This window comes from Microchirus variegatus (assembly GCF_963457635.1).
Source record: "Microchirus variegatus genome assembly, chromosome: 15".
Lineage (NCBI taxonomy): Eukaryota > Metazoa > Chordata > Actinopteri > Pleuronectiformes > Soleidae > Microchirus > Microchirus variegatus.
In genome coordinates, this window is record NC_139816.1 from 14,473,124 (window position 1) to 14,491,038 (window position 17,915).

The 17,915-nt window shown below is 39.7% G+C and overlaps 1 protein-coding gene across 1 annotated transcript in view; it reads right to left on the reverse strand.

Annotated features, from left to right (window-relative positions):
• cntnap2a (contactin associated protein 2a) overlaps window positions 1-17,915 on the reverse strand; it is a gene marked incomplete at both ends in the record, with an annotated part of 311,484 nt that overhangs the window by 133,296 nt on the left and 160,273 nt on the right. Inside the window, 5 exons of the mRNA XM_083901554.1 lie at window positions 2,371-2,632; window positions 3,667-3,810; window positions 6,795-6,979; window positions 11,384-11,534; window positions 11,930-11,982. Coding sequence (XP_083757680.1) covers window positions 2,371-2,632; window positions 3,667-3,810; window positions 6,795-6,979; window positions 11,384-11,534; window positions 11,930-11,982 — 795 coding nt within the window. The remainder of the gene's footprint in view (window positions 1-2,370; window positions 2,633-3,666; window positions 3,811-6,794; window positions 6,980-11,383; window positions 11,535-11,929; window positions 11,983-17,915) is intronic.

A 17,915-nucleotide genomic window follows, 5' to 3' on the forward strand; every position in this document is an offset into this window, starting at 1 on the left:
TCATAGCATCAGTGATCGAACCTGAGCTCAAATGGCAAACAGGCATCCTTCTGAAGTCTTATTACTCTGTGATATATCCAACATTGATTCCCTCTCTTTGATCCACCAACCCCTATAAGAAAATTCAACCTCATGGATCTCATCCACTTGTTAGATGTTTATCTCCAAATGAGTCCATATCTCTTCCGTTTTCTCCAAAAATAGTGAATCATGCCTGAGCTACAAGATGAAAGATGGAACGAGCAGAATTCTACAGTTATTTCATTGATTTGATGTTAAAATAACAAAGTGGGTAAAAGCAATGTGCGGTATGTACAATTCTGTCATTAATGGTTCCGTCTTTGGCTGGTGTACATCAGACAAAATGGGTTTATTTAAAAGTAGATGGGGCATTGTCCAAAAACCAGCTCATCCCATTTCCACATCACATTTACAGAGTGGTAAACATCACGTGGTGTACATGATGTGAGAGTGGCTGTACCTAATAATGCATTACTCATCGGTGTGTGAGGATAACGGACTAAAAAAAGAGAGAGCGAAAGATAAAAGCCTAACTACATTACTGACAAAGTGTCCCTTCTCGTATGCCTTATGTTCCGAATGTTTGTTCCCAAGCGAGTGCAAAAAAAGAAGAAAAAAATCATTGCGCACATGAACCAGTTCTGATCCAAATAGGTGAATCAAGCTGTGAAAGTAGTTTTTTCGTATTTTATAGATTTCTAGCACTAATTTAGTTTATAAACTTAAAATTTTTAAGCCTGAATAAAAATAATTATTTCTTTCTTTCTATTTTGTTCCTTTCATGAAAGTGCAGAGCACAATACAGTTCAATGTTGCACTTTTCATGATTGGAAAGGAGCAGCGAGAAAAATATTATTCTTATTTGCATCTGCCCTTAACTTTAACTAAAAGAATCTAAAGTCGTATTCACACCAGCCCTTCTAATTTAAATACTCATTCCTTTGCACAGAAAGTCAGGTTTGTTTGGGGAGGTCTGAATGCACAACTGAACTCTGAGCTGCACCAAAGAAGTGGGTGATTTTACACCTATAGCATTTGGTGTGCACCAAACATGTTTGGTCCCTTGGTTCGGTTCATTTGCGTAAGTGTTAATGTAATCTCAATACTTTGGTGCGCACTTGAAGCGACATCCTAATCGTACCGAGTCTACCGTACCGAGCGGACTATTTGGTGTGAATAGGACTTTAGATGGTCTGTCACTCACAGTTAGCTACACCCTCATCTACACCTTTAATTACATCAACAACAAAAAAACAAAACAATACATACAACTTTGTCATTTACTGTACAACAGTATGTCAGCTTTTGTTGTTTTAATGAGATGGGTTGAAAGTGGCATCTGGATTGTCTTTTACTTTCGCTCACGCTGTTTGTCCTCGGTGAGTGTGCATCTACTATTTGCTCTTAAAAAGGGGGACTAAGCATTTCATTACAAGTCCACAGAGCTCCCTACTGTGTCCCCGCAGTCTGAAGCCAGTGGGGCTTTCTTTCTTAAAGATACTAATAAGTCTCTTATAACGTCTCTGCTAATAACAGAATCAGAGCAAGGCATGCGTGTGAGCCTGTGTTTGTGTCTGTGTATTCTAGTAATACTGATGTAATCGCAGGCTCAAGCCCAATTAGCCTAGAGGGTGACTCTGTAATAATCCCTACCCCTGGGCATAATGGCCTATTAAAGCAACAGAGGACAGAATAAATAAATGCATCTGAGGGAAGGCAGGAGGAGAGAGAAAGAAGTAAGGCAGGGAATGTGAGCGAGAGAAGAAGAGGACAGTAAGATAAGAAGGAGAAAAAAAGTATGATTTTTAATCATAGTCAGGAGTTCATCCTCCATCGCTGGACTGCTTGTTAGTGCCGTAAAACGGTATGACCACGAGACCATGTCAGGACAGATTTCCTCGAGAGGTGAGTTATAACCAGGACAGCTAAACATATTTTGAGTGAGACTGTGGATTTGGTGGTTTTGATGAATACTTAAAACATATCCAATATTCTGACTTGAGTTAAAAGGTCAAATTGAGACAGTTTCCAAATCGAGTGAGTGTAATAGAGTGTAAAGTTCAGTGCAGGATAAAATTGAGCAGAGTCAGCTGTTCAGTCAGTGGTAGAAACACCTTCTGCGTGCATCGGTTTTTCATCCTGGATTAAAATGTTAAAACTATATGAAGACTTGCTACATCAACACAATTCACCTTTGCAGAAAGTCAGTTTAGCAACAGGATCATTCCAAAAACCCAGTGATCGAGACTATTTGATCATATTCATTACCAAATATTGTTACAATACAACACTAAAAATACAGAACATACATGTGTTGTGTTCATTCGGTTGTGTTTGGCGACATCTTACCTGATGATAAGTCGACCTGGTTGTTTCGCGTCACCTTCGACACATTAATATGAACGGCAATCTTGCCATCCTCCAGGGAGATCTCCAGTGTGCCATCATCGAGGTTACTGAAGAGGAGGAGTCCATCGGGGTTCCACGTGCGAAACTGAAACCCCACGGATAACGTGTTGTGACTGGCTCGACCGGGCAGCTGCAGGAAGCTGGTGGCATTGAAAAAGACTGGGAAGGTGTGGGTCTCCACACAGGAGAAGGACAAGTTCCGCTGCAAGGACGTATTAAGAGAGTGGGGAGACAAAGAAAGACAAGAGTAAGGCTTCAATGTGTTATCAAAAAGAGGTGTAAGAAACAAAGATAATTCCCTTGAACGTGGGCTTGTAAGTGAAGCTGTCTGCATGTTTGAAAGGCTGTAACCCTTGAGAGAATCATGTATTTATTCACCAGCTTTTGTTGCTTTGAATATAACGCCTGCATGTTTACCTTCGGATGTTCCCCACTGAAGTTAGATTCAAAGACTCATGTTGCTCGTGCAATTACAGAAAACACGTCTTTTGTCTCACCACGTCTTCGAAAACCGGGGCTGAAAGGTAACTACGGTGAGGTTTGTGTGCAGGAGGAAAAACAAACACCGTTAAGGAATTTAGCCACTAATTGTCATTGAGCTTCACCAACATCATGACCTTAATCAAATCATTAGCAATTGCACAATATTGAGCTGCCTTACCAACTACAGATGATTCCTGATTGCCTTCCCCTTTGTGTGTGTATGTATGTGTGCAAGTGAATCTGGTTTGTTTGGAAATGAATGTCCGTGTGAGTCATCAGAGAGAGGTAGAGGAGCGAATTTAATGAACTTGTTCAGTGGATCCATTTGTTCAGCCAGTTCACCACAGATCAAAGATGATATATTGGGTGTTCACTGTTGAGGAGGAACAAGGGATGGGGAGAGATTGAGCCTGTGAGAGTTGTTAATGCAATTTTAGCGACACATTTTAAGGATGGCAAGACATTTAATGTGGCGCATCCACCGTAGGTGTCAGCCACAATGCGGTGCATTTGATGGGCAGACACAGGCGAGACTTGATCTGTTAAGAAAGGTTTAAAATAAACAGTGCAGTTCCGCGTTTTAAGGCAGCAGAGGAGGCAGAGTTGGCACTTGTGGGTCAGTTGTATACATTAGGAATCTGTTAAACAATGGTTGGTGCAGTGAATAATCTGACCCCCCCCTCACCCTGGTCAGAAACAGACAGTGTGACAATAACGAGCACATTCAGTATTCAACACATTCATTCCCCTTACAAAGCTGGAGGTGTCCAGCTTCTTTCGGCGGGCCAGGTCTGTAATGTTGTCCCCATTGTAGTTGATGCTCTCCATGCAGCCTTTGAAATTCTTCCTCCCTCCTCCCACTGGCTTCCCACTGTATGGCATTCCTCCAAAACTCAACTAGACAGCAAAATGGGGGCAAAGAGGTACAACAAAAAAGACAGAAAAAGGAAGAGACATTATTATTATTATGATTATTAATATCATGTTTTAATGGATAACACGTATACTGTAGCACCACATAGGCCAGTGTGAATTAAATGCACAGGTCACCTTGAAGCAGCTACAGCTCCTCCCCATAACCATCAAAACCGTAGTAGATAATGCATGAATTCATGAATAATTACATATCTAAAACTATATCTCAAGAGAGTCTGGCTTTGTGTTGATGATAGTGCAACTAAATGCAGAGTCAAAACATTTTTGGACTATTGATGTACCTATTAATAATCATTAATGGAAGAACATAGTGGACTGAGGTGAGGAGACCATAGCTAATAAACAGGCATCAGGAGGGAAGCACTGAGGGGATAAAATATATAGGATGAATTTTCTTCTTTTTGTGTCGTACACATCTCCCATTTTATTTTTTTTCCTCGTACAGCCATAGCACGAGGCTCTGAGGGGAGACGAGATGATGGAGGACGGTGTGCAATTACCAGTGGATATGAAACTCTCGATGTATGTGTGTTAGTATGTGTCTGTGGTGACGCTCCAGTAGTCTTGGTAATTACTGCCAAGGGTGGACACAAGTGCACCCAGATATTTAGTCTACAGGCTCAAATGGAAGCAGAGCGCGCACACACAGTCCAGTTTCAGTGATGGAGTGTGTGGAGAAAATGGAGTATAGTGGGCGCACTTTGAGTAAAAGCTGGCCAGAATTGTGCTATCTGCAAGAGACTCAGACTGGCAATACCAGTGGTGGGATCCATTCAGGGTTTACACCTCACATGCAGACACACATTCATACACCCCTGGTTCACTCTGTTGTACAGATTTCCCTGAAGACCCCTTAATTCAACAGCTTTAGTTTAATTGGACTGTGGTTCGTCCTGCCCCATTTCTCTGTATCCTACTTAACACTGGAATACAGTAGATCAGCCATATCAGCAAAACCAGGTAAAGGTCACACTAAGACATGAATATACTGTATATATTCACAAACACAATGGCTCATCCATATATGGATTCACCACTACACATACACACACTCACTCATTCACTCACTCACACAGAAATGCTTTACATAACCATTAAGCATTACAAAATCAATTTCCTGGTTTAGTATTATTAGCCGAACTCGTTGCATTCCATTACAGAGTGACATTAATTATGTGAAACCAGTGTGAAACCAATAGCCAATTTCCTTTGTAGTATCAATGTACTGTACAGACAGAGGTCAAGATACCACGAGTAGAGCAGTTTTTTTTTTTCTAAGATGCACTGTCAAAATCAATAAAGGCATTTGTCATGTTGGAGGTACCAAGACTATAACAAACAGAAAAGAGCAGCTTCACAAATAAAATGTAATTGTTAAGTTCTTTGGAAATAAAGTGACTTGAGTCTGAACCTGATAAATAATAAGTTAAGAGATGGTTTCTCATAGGTTTGAGCTAATTGGGCAAACATGTTGATGCTCCAAGCTGTTTTGGTGGGTTGAGATCGTATCTGAGGACTCCTCACGTTGGAAGATTGAATAATCTGTGCTGAACATCAGTAATGCCCAAGGCTTTCAAACTAGGATTCTTACAAAGTTTGCGTGAGGACTGATGTTTACCACCATCTTGACACTTATACTCATCATCTCCGGGACCACTATTAATTGATAAAACAACGCAGTTCAGTTCTACTGGATTTCTCCTCTACTATATAAGTTTTTAATCCTAAGCCCAAATCATGCCATCTAAATTGTTTTATTGATAGAGATACAATTGAGAAAATGTCCTCCTGTTCAAAGTTTTATGGACAATTTTCGTTTAATCACTTATTGCGCAACATTTACCCTGATCATTACCAATCTGCAGAAAATGTCCCACTGAGTTTTAAATAAATAAGGATAATGCTTTTTACATTCTACTGCTAAGTGCAATAATTCTGTGTATTTTTACATTGTATTGAATGATGCTCAAATCTGTCAAATCTATCACACTGAAACCACATTTCCTGACTTTATGTTAAATGTTAGACATAACTGACACGTGACCCAAACCAGAGTGATTGGGAGGGATGAGCACTGCACCAAAAAGTTATCAGTGATTTAGTCCTCAAATTATTTAAACATTTTACCCTAATCACCAATTCAGCAAGTGGGAGTAAAGGCAATTGATATAAATAAAACTATAATCTAAAATCAAACACTTGTGCAAAGTACCTTAAGTGATCTGTATTTTACAAGAGCTAAAGACAATGTGACCACATTTCTCCAATTCTAGCCTAAGTGAAGTATTTACTTGTAGTTTTTAGAACAGATTTTAAAATTGCATTACTTGTCTAGAGTCCCTGAGTGAGGCCTTATATTATCCACCTTCCCAAGCCCTGCTTGTTCTCTGAAAACCAGACAATTGCCAGGTTTCTACTCGTAAAAAATGCATGAAGACTCCATTTGTGTGCAACCACTGGCTTTTTACCAAGTATGAAAATAGGGTAAAGTATGTGAAACAAGCTTAAACAAATAGACTTGGCTTAAACGTTTGGTCCTCTGATTTTAAATGAGAATTTTATGTACCAAGTGCACATTAAGCATACATATTAGAACAGTAGGGTACTTAGCCGAGAGGAAGTTGACACTTCTGTAATTTAAATGAATATATTTGTTCTTTAAAGCGTTGGGAGTCAGCTCCTCTGGACTCACATTAGGTCATACATATTAAACCATCACTAACATAAAGGTGATATAAGCTGACATTTCACTTATTTACAAAATCCTTCGTCTACCAGATTTTCCCCCTTGTTAGTGATATGATTTCAAGCTGGTTTTACAAACAAGATGATATAAATTGCATTAAATAGTGTAAATAAGAGTGTTTGTAATTCGATATCTGGGTTAATCTTAACATTAATGTCACAGTTTTGTCTGTAAAAACTCAATATTGTTTGCTTCTTACCTCGTAGTCCAAATCTAGATGGTCAAACTCCCCATTGGTCCTGAAGTGCTGAGTGTGTCGGTCCAAGGTGAAGTTGACATTGCGACGGTAGCGTTCAATCACCACAGAGTGCCAGTGATTGTCATCCAACAGGCTGCCAGTGGTCACAGACGTATGACCCAGGATAGAGCCATACTGATTACTGCCTGTAATTATAATATTGAGATAACAATAATGAGAAAACAATAGATTTTGTCAATAACATTAAGCTGAAATAGACAACTTCATGGCTCAAACTTGTTGGTCCTCTGGAAGTGCTGCATTCACTGTGCTATTCTCTTTTCCACTGGGATTAGACTGTCACGGAAAAATGATGGCTCAATTCATGGTGCAAGGGGACTATGTTATTCGGTATCCAAAACAATGAAGAGAGCAGTGTTCACTTGGTATTTTTCACACAGAAGTATTTTTATGACATAACACCAGCTCTGAGGTAAAGTATATGTGTTCTCACTGGCACCTTGCCACTTCTGTATCTTTATGACAGCGTTCGTGGACATTAAAACATGTTTTGACAAGCTGTTAATTAATTAATTACAATGCTGGGGAAAATATACTGTATGAAAATAAAAATAAGGGGAATATAATATGTAGGTATCATAAGGCTGAATAAACACAACATGTAAAGGTTTTATGGGTTGATTTAAATTAATAGCACGTTGCATTTGAATGCTGTTTTTTGGGTCATTTTCAGCTATAAACAATTGTTGAACAATCTGAAGCCTCTGTACTGTAACAGGCATCCTTTAGTTGTTACAGTGAGTGCGAGAATGGATCACTGCAGTCGCTGTGTCTGTGATGCAGGAAGGCATCCTTAAAGGTCACCATACCAGTTCTGTCAGCAACACAGCTGGTCAACAGTGAATGATGCTTCACCCACTAATGGACTGCTGCGGCTGTTGTTTACAACGAAGGTGGTAAAAGGCTGTGTTTGTACACTTTAGTTTTGCTCCGAGATAAAGTTATCTTGACAGCAAATGTGTCTCCGTAAAGCATTTTCATACCACTAAACTATGACAACTATAAACACTGTACATTCAGCAGGAACTGTAATTGTTTTCAGTTCATCATTATGAGACATTTGTGTTAAATTCTATGTAAAGCAAACGTAGAGTCTCTCCAAATACATACATGTTGGAAAATAGTGGCAGAGAACTCACTAACACGGGTGAAAAGGCAGGGTACACTCATATAGAAACATAAAGAAATGAACTCTCAAATCAGCGGTCATTTTTGAGTGTCCAATTAAACGTGTTTTAGGATTGTGGGAGGAAACCAGAGAACCTGGAGAAAACCCACGCAAACAGGCAGAGCATGCAAACTCCACAGTGAAAGGCTCGAATGTGGATGCAAACAGGTGATCGTCTTGCTGGCAACAGTGCTCGCCACATGCTCCACCATGTGGCTTATTACTGTGAAGTGTTCGGTTTTAGGCATGTCTTAACATATGGCTCAATAACAAAATCATAGTTATCATAACTCCTCCTCAAATACTGTCTCCTCTTCTTTTCACTTCTCGCTTTAGGGGTCGCCATCATCAGCCTCCATCTTGCCCTATCCCTTGTGTTCTCATGTCCACCTTTCTGTGGTCTTCCTATGTTCCTCCTGCCCAGCAGCTCCTTTAACATCCTTTGTCCCGTATATTCACTTTTTTTTCCAAAATCTTTTGAACCTGAACTGAATTCTGTCAATCCTGATAACCCCAAACGAAAATCTCAGCATCTTAAGCTCTGCCACCTCCAGCTATATCTCCTGTCTTTTAGACAGTGTCATCCTCTCCAAGCCATACATCACAGCTGTCCTCACTACTGTTTTGCAGACCTTACTTTCGCTGCTATCCTTCCGTCACACATCATCTCTGACACTCATCTCCACCCTGCACTCTCTTCTTCACCTCTCTTGTGCAATGTGCATTGCTTTGGATGGGTGACCCCTGGTATTTAAACTGATCCGCTACCTGCACCCCTTGCATCTTCATCCTACCATCTGTCACAGAAGGTAGCCTTCCACGTCTGAGAGAGATACACCAGACTTTCAACTGACTCTTATTTAAACCCACTGGCAGCACATTTAGATGGTTAGAGAAGAGCAGTGGTAGAATAAAAGTCAGAGTATGAGGGGTAGGACTGAGGTTAAGGTTAGTTCTAAGAAAAGGACTGCTTTTAGGATAAATATCCAGGTTAGGCTAAGTGGATATTCACTGCTGGCTAACACTCAGAGATACTTTTATTTTATTAATACCATCTGCATTTCCATGGCTCATAATAAATCATAAACAATTATAAATAATAGAGTATATATTTTCCTTGTCAGTGGCTGCTTAGTACCGGCTTGAAGCTCACAGCGACGTTTAAGTATGGACGGACAGTCAGGGCAGCTGCTCTGAGCATCTAAATGCGCCACCCGGTGTCTTTTTCAGACGCGGAAGGGTACTATGTAAGGCGAAGCAGAGGGACGGGAGATAGCAGCAGTATATGCCGCTCTCGGAATGAAAACAAGCTGGTGCAGGAGATGCACCAAGCATCTTCTCGACTGTATCCCTCACGACTTCAGCTGTACTTTCCCAGTCATGCGACTCTTCACTGCCTCCCAGAACCTGTCGCAACTCTTCCCTGAACTCTGCACAACCTTCTTCCTTCTTCAGCTTGCACCATTCAATCCATGGCTCTGCCTTTCGCTCGCTTCCTCTCCCTCCTCAAACACTGTAATGATATAAAAACCCTCGGTGCACTTTATCAGCAGTTTACTGTTCGCTCGTGAGTAACTGCACCTGCTCCTACACTACATTATAGCTAGCTGAGGAGTCTTGGACCTGTAAATGTGTCTTACCTCGAAGCAAACACACGCAGAAAAGCTCTACTGCTTAATTTAAAATTCCTAAAGATGACAAAATGAAATACGGAAACAGAGCTGTCAAGCTATACTGCAGATAGAAAATGGAGAAAGAGGCCTGGACGGTAACTAAAGTGAAGATGTTGATTCTCTATGTGTTTGTTGAATATGAGTTTTGATGTGTGTTTACATATTATTCTGTACTATACGCACGGAAGTGTGTGTGCACATGCATGCGGCTCCTGCAGCAGATACAACCACTAGTGTTGCTGTTGCTCAATTTTACATGATCTGAAATTCATGCTTAACACTTTTTTAACCGTTCAAATTTGGCAAGGTTGATATTAACACATTTTCTTATGATTGACTAGAGCCCTATTCAGACGGGATTAGTTTTACATTAGCTCAGTTTACATGTGGAGGTAAAATTATTAGTTTAGTCCCGTCCAAATGTGCCATGTCAGTACCTGACGATGTCAGTAAAGGTTCTGATGAATTTTACCTGGGTTTAAAAGGTCCTGAATTATTACCCCATGTAATACTAATCCCATGCAAATAGAGTTGAATTGGGATAAAGGCAAATGAGACGATTTACATTTGTGTCAGTTAATAGATACTGTTTTGTCAAAATATCTCGTCTTGCACACAATATCCATGGGTAATATTAAACATGTGTGGTTATGTTAAGGCACCCACAGCTAATGGTTGCAGTCAGAGAAAGAGAATAGCTTTTACTGCTTTTACTAAAACACTGACCTTTCCCTAAATGAAAACAATGTGTTTCTGTTAAACCTAAACCTAACCAAAACAGGAACTCTAAATAAACAACCTGGTCTCTGCAGCACACTTTGTAAAACAAATGTTTTCCTAGAAAAAAAAATCTGAAAAAAAAAGAATCCTCTGGCTGAGGAGGATGCACAGTCTATTTATCAGAAGATCAGTGACACAAGCTTTTCAGGGCAAGACAAACCCTGATGGGTGCACCATCAGTGAATGATCATTGTTAATCGGTGAAAGTGATTCAAGTGCTTTGAGTTGTCATTAAAACTAGAAAAAGCCTCATATAAATGCAGCCCATTTACCATGTTTCACTTTGCTTGCAGTCCATTTACAATGATGCAGTTAAGTTGAACATAATTTCTGGGTGACAGGCGTGACATAAATTTTTATTTCTATGGTTTCGAGTCAATGGCAACCCCACAATGATTGTGATTACTTTGTAGACCTGTCAGAGAGGTACAAACACAACCAGAGGGGCTGCATGCATTAGACTGAGTAACTATTGCATCCAACCAACCCACCAAACAGAGAAACTGTGACTGGCAATGAGGTCTTCATAATGGGGTCCATGTGTGTGCACATCAGGATTCAAAGTTCCTTTTTAAAAGTCTTAATATACAAGCATAATATTCGCCTGAATTAACTTGAGTTAACAATGTCAGGATAGCTTGGTGATGATTCATCTTTCTTTTCCCAAGGCACATTTTTTATCCATATCATTTATTTGCTAAATTGTGCTTAAACAGCCAGATGGTGTGAATTTTGCTTCTCACTTATTTTCAATCTTAGGAAATGTATTTGTGTTGCTGTTGTTGATGTAAAACCCTCTAAAACTAGGCTGTATGTGAAGATGGTAAGCTGGTATTTGAGTGACACAAATAAATCTACATTGTTATAAACCTGGTTGGAATGTCATGTGCTGTATGCGTGTTGCCCACCCAGATTTATCTGCAACAGTAGCTTCGCCCTGTGAAGCTCCAGAGTGATGTAGTCTCCCTGCTGTCCTTCCCCGTGTAGGATCACTCCCTCGCTGTCGGACGTCTTGAACCTCAGTGCAATCACATCCTTAATGATCTTCATCTTCTTCATCTGCAAAACGATTGAATGCATGTGTTGACAACAGTGGCAGTTTCTGGTCTTTTAAACAAAGGGAAGCTCAATTCAGGCCCAGTTATGTATACATAAGTTCTGTAAACCAACAACTAAAACAAGGAAATGCGGTCATTTTGACTTCCCTCACAAAAATCCACAAATCCACTAACGCGTATGTTTCTGCAACGCTGTTGACAAATGGAAACATACTTGTTTTCAGGTCTCCCAGTGGCCGAGTCAGTGTGAAAAGTTACACTCTATAGTTCCAATAAATTTCTATTGCATTACTTGACGACATGACAATGTTAACAATGTTTTTAGTCTAAACTGCATGACTTCATGAGAATATGTACTCAAAGTAACAAACTGAAACAAGGAAGTAAACCCAGTACCTTAAAACGATATGAGATGACACCCTGTCCATCAAAGTTGATCACGTCAGACCCTAAGAAAAAAGACAGTAGACAAAAAAAAAACATGAGAAAGACAGGTAGACATTGACAGTGAAAGAAGAAAACTAGTTAAAAAAAAAACAGTTTAGTGATGACTCAAATGATCAGACATTGACCAATACTGCTCTGAAGCCTCCACTTTCCTATGACCAGGATAAAAAAAAACCAAGTAATTATAGATAGTTCGGTCAGTTGTGATAATATGCAAATAACAGATGGAAAAGCAAATGGCCTCTGCTCATAATTTGCCTCTCATAAAGGTTAAAAATGCAGGTGACTATTTGCACAATACAGGTTTTATTATTTCAAGTGAAAATGTACCCAGCAGGCAGTTTTAAAGATAACATTTTCACATGCGACTGTGGTAAAAGCAGTGGTGTTTATGACAAAATCAATTATGGCTGAATATCATATTGTTGCTTTGGTTTCAGGGCTCTAGTATTGCACATGTTTTCTCATAGGAACACAGTTCTGCCTTAGTGGGGGAACTTGAATTAAACACAACCACGATTAATATTAAAGCTCACACCTGTGCCTTTACTGCTTTGACACTTCAAAACGTCTGCTGTGAAAAAAAAAGGCCTGTAGCGAAAATATTCTTAGCGGCTTTAAATATTTGCTAAATAAATGCAGAACAGATGTAGATTTAAACAAGGGTATGAAAATTGCCCTCAGTGAGCAGTGAAACACGCTGACAGTAAATGGATAATTTCCATAGTGAGTCATATATTATATGAGATTAATTAAACTTGTGAGTAAATGTATTGTGTGTCATTGTTTGTTCACACACAACCATTATAAATTAAATGGGGGTGATTTAAAATAATTTTAGATCGATCTCTTTTCGCTGAATATCTGGTAGTAAAATTTTAAATTATACTTTAACCCCAAACAATGTATTTATCACGCAAGAACGAGGGTTTACATAAGAAGAGAATGGGAGAGAGGAGGAGGGATGAGCAACAGGGTGGAGGAGATTCTGTGAAGTGAAAAAGTGCAGCATTTGAGGCACTCTTCAATCTTACTGTCATCACCCCAGCTGCTCAAGTGGCTTGTGGAGTGTGTGTGTGTGTGTGTTGTGTGACTGGTGATAGTAAAGAAAGATGCACAGGATATGATAGGATAACTAGGGACGGAGACACACACGTGCAGAGTCACACTGTCTCTCAACGGAACGTGCTCCATTGCCTTCTCACATAATGCACGCACACACACACACACACACACACACACACACACACACACACACACACACACACACACACACACCTGGGGGGCGGGGGGTACTTGTAGGAAATTACATCTGTTCCCTTTTGTTCTAAATTCAGTGCTTCTGAAATGATCACATGCTGCTCGTCCCTGGGTACAGATGCATGGCATTCAATCTCTTTCACTGCTTTACCGCTCACTCTTCCTTTCAACGACTCTCTTCTCTGCCCCTACTATTCATCTGTTTTGCACCCTGGCTCTTCCTTCCTATTATTTCATTTGCTCACTCTCTCGCTCTCTCTCATAGGCTACTTCTCCCCCCTCCCTCCTCCTCCTACTCATCATCATCATCATCGTCTACGGGCATGTTTATGGTGCAAACGGTGGTGGTCGCTGACAGTTTTCCAATGGTTTAATGAACTCTATGGTGGTGGGTGTGCTGCTCAGAGAGGCAGCCGCCAGCTGAGCTAAGAATGCGATGTCAGGAGGGCGACTTTATGGAGGATGGGGGCTTTTCTCTCCACCTGCAGATAATGTGGTGATGGAGAGAATAGAACAGAAAGGAGGATGTAGGCTGGAAATACTTTGGCAATATGAAGAGACATGGTGATCATGCACACAAGGTTTTCAGACATTGACCCATGGACACTTTGAACCTTGAAACAGATGGTGCGAGACATCAGACAAAGTAATATTCTAATGGTAGTTAGCACTTAGTCTAAAACTCTGTCACTGCACCTGCAACAAGGGTGTAAGGTGTGTACAGACACAAAGAGCAAACATTTTATTATGAAACAATAATACAAAGAAAATTAAAGAGTCGAAAGTGAATTAAAGTGATCGTAGTACCACTGGTGTACAGTCAACTGGGAGCACTGGGACATTATAGGAGCCTGAGCAAGCAGGGTAAGCAGCAGAGTTTACGTTTGCAGACCTGTGGCAGACACACACGTTTACAGAACAGACACACAAACACGGCAAATCACCTCATGAAACTGGATGCTGGGGTCAGAAAAAAAAAATGCTTTGTGCCCTTTGAACTCAAAGAGGGAGAATACAAAAAGAATGAGAGACATTTGAAGATAATTGCAGGAAAATAATAATAATAAGTATCATCTCTGTCTCTGCCGGGTCGACCAAAAACGACTGTAGCTGAATGTCATTCTCGTTCCAAAAGCGACATGCAAACCGTTTTGGGCTTGCATGAATTGTGTATTTCTAGCGAGTATTGTTCGAGGATTTACTTGTAGCCATAGCAATAAGCCAACAAGTGAATGGATGTTCTGTGCAACTGTGGTCTGTGCACCTTCACAAAATGCTATAAGAAAGAATGATGGAACGAGCATCCCTGTTGGGCCCAGCTCATTATTTATTTTTTTGCCATAATCTGCCAATTCAAAGCAGACGTGCTTAAGTAAGGATTTGCCTGCTTCATACAATGAGAAACAAAAAATGTTTTTGCATTTGTTGATAATTGGTTGGAAACATTTTATAATCATACTTTTACTGTTTTCATTTTCAGTTTTTTTGTTAGTTTATAGAATATGAATAAAACGAAAGAGCAAAAATACATTTCGCTGGTAAATAACCTCCTTCCTCTGTACTATTTTCATGCCCCCTCTTTTTTGTAAACACATTATACCTCTGTGCCTGGACTACAACAATGCTCTTTTAGCAATTTATGTGTTTGGCCTCAGTCCTACTAGCGAGATAGATGCTATCCATAAACAAGATCTACATGAGAAGAGTTCTGAGACTCAACAGATGACGGTAATACATCAGACTGACAACTGATTTAAAGTACTTTTGGCATAAATGGGCCACAGGGTGAAGTCAGATTTGATACGATCGCACCATTTTGAAATTCAACTTGCACGAGCGTGATCGTGTTTGTGTAGAAAATTTAATTTGTATACTCGCCGTTTCCGCCCGACTTCACTTCCTTTCACACTTATACGCGGCTGGCTTCACCGTTTCCCGACTCAACTATGAAATAATTGATTTGCTGTTGATCCTATGTTCATCAAAATGGAAATGAGCATGTAAATTTCACAGCACACTGGATCATGACTCCTTTATGGCCTCTGGCTCTGGCGCACGCACACACACACACACACACACACACACACACACACACACACACACACACACAGCCTTTCATTCCACATGCGTGTAATTATTGTACATTCAAAATGTAGAATTATCATATATAACCAACATTTAGTGATTATTCTGGGAACATAAAACCTATAGCACGTTTGCCTCTTCCTCCTCCTACTGCTTCTCTTTTGTCTTTACTTCTTTGCATCCTGTTTTCTTTATTGGTACCCAGCATTATACGTTTCTCTATTGCCTGCAAGCTGCCAGGTTCAAAGGAAAACATATTCTCAGGGAATTTCCACACTTAAGTAGTTAGTTAATTTGCTCTGGTTTGAATCCAATGAGAAGTTTGTAAACGTGCAGCAAGTGTTTTCTCACAATGGTAAAAAAAAGAATCGACAAAAACACACAGACCATGTGAGAATCTTCACTCCAGATGTGTCTTCGCATACATTTTATATTTTTGACACTTTTTTCAAATTAATTGCACCAAAGGTGACAAAAAAACACAAAGTGTGTTGAGACTAAAAAAAAAACAGATGCAGGTGCGAAAACACCCGAGCAGAGAAACAGAGAGCAGTTCGTTACAGTACCTGTAAATGTATATTATACATTTGACAGACAAGGTTGAAAAATGATAGACCCGCCAAATGTGTCTGTCTGTCATCCCCTGATATCCCACTTGTACCTAAATGTGAGTATGCGTCTCATCTGACAGATGTCAAGGCACGGCAGACATTCATGTGTGTCAAAACATTTCTCTGTGCCTATTTGGCTTAGAAAGCGATATGTTCTTTTAATAGAAGCTATTATTTTTAACCTCAAACGTCATCTACTAAATGGTTCGTCTGTCTCGAGTCGTTAAATGAAAGGATACCGAGGTCACATCTAAGGGAGACATTCTTAAGGTAGAGAAATGAGCAACAGATCGTGTATTAAAGCTCAATTTTTTTACAAACACTGTCTCATTCCACTGTTATGTTAGGAAAGAGAAAATTAGAATTGATGCATGTAGTGAAAGAATTATTCTTTGACCCTTTTTTCAAAAAACTCTCTTGATAGATCCACGGCCAACATTTTGAGTTGGCATAGAAGAAAAAAAAGGTAGCAGCACCCGAAAAAGCACTACAGGACTTTGTTGGGCATGGTTATGAAGCAATCCAAACCAAAACATAATCCAATATCCATGGATAAAATAAATACTTTTAGTTTCAAATAACAATGTCCTATTTTAAGGCCTTATTGTTTCTCAACAATGACGACGACCCACTGAGTGCAGTGTGATGTGGTCAGACATTGAGGACAGTCGGTGTCTAGGAGAATCGATCAAATCGCTCGGGCGATTGGGCAGTGTGGGATTTCAGAGACATGGGACTGCTTAGCAAGAAGACCGAAGAGAGAAGAGGGGTTGAAAGTTTTAAAGTTCAATCTACAATTGGGGGGGAACATTTTTAAGTTGACAGCAAAGACTCAGTGAAAGTTACTCTGAGGCTTCTGATTAACACGACGTTCATATAATCAGGAGCTGCACCAATTATTTCTATATCAGTCCTTGTTCAACCGCCACAGAAAATAAACCATGGCAACAGTATTGCCAGTGATTACGACACTGTTTGAAGACTACTAACTCTAACTACCAATGACTCAATCTTACTTAGTTCTACACTGCATTTAGCTATAACTCATGACAATTTCAATCTTGTACAACATTAAATTAGAATGTTTCTGTTGGCTATGGTGAATTTGGTGTAGGTACAGGCTGTGTAGTATCATATATGTTATGTCTAACATTTATAACTATAGGCGTTAAATGTATTTTTTTTCTTTCTAAAGTTAAGAAATAAACCTTTGCTGAGTCTAACTTATGTATTATTCAGCATTTTGTTCTGTACTGATGTGGCCATAATTATCCTGTCAGTCTCTTGATGTTGGAAGTCTGACAAAATCTTCTCCGCCTCCTTTATTGTCTTACATCTTACGAAATGACAGAGTTGTAATAAAACAAAATTACATTGTTACAATGTAAATGTCTTCAAAGATCAGTGAAAGCAACAGGTTTTTAGTAATTATCAAAACAAATAAAGCAGCAAGGTGCAAAAAAAAAGACGCATTGGTGTGTAGTGTTTTTCTTGTTGAAGTTATTTGTGAGTGTGCATGAGGGGATGGTGATGAGCAAGAACTTCCATCAACTGTGCTTGCTCAATCACATTATTGACATGTGTTTATAATGTGATTGTGTTTATAACATCTTGGCGTCCTTATCGGTGCGGATTTCCTTTTTCTTACAAGGTAACTGAATGACACATGGGAAATATAATCAAAAGGAGTGAGTGTCTTCATACACACACACACACAGAGTAACTGTATATGTGGAACGGAAGATGTGTGTGTCACTTATAAGAGTAATTTATGCAGAGTCTTAATTGAAAATTGTTATCAAAATCAATTTGGCAATTTTTAATAGGATGAGAGCAAAGAGGCTGCGAGAGACAGTTCCCTGGATGATACATTTGCTAGAAAGCTAAATACAGTGAGTGTGAATGTATGTGGATTGGTATGTGTCAGAGCAACAGGGCACAGGATGTGTCTACAAGGGATTGCGGTTACAAGCAGCCAG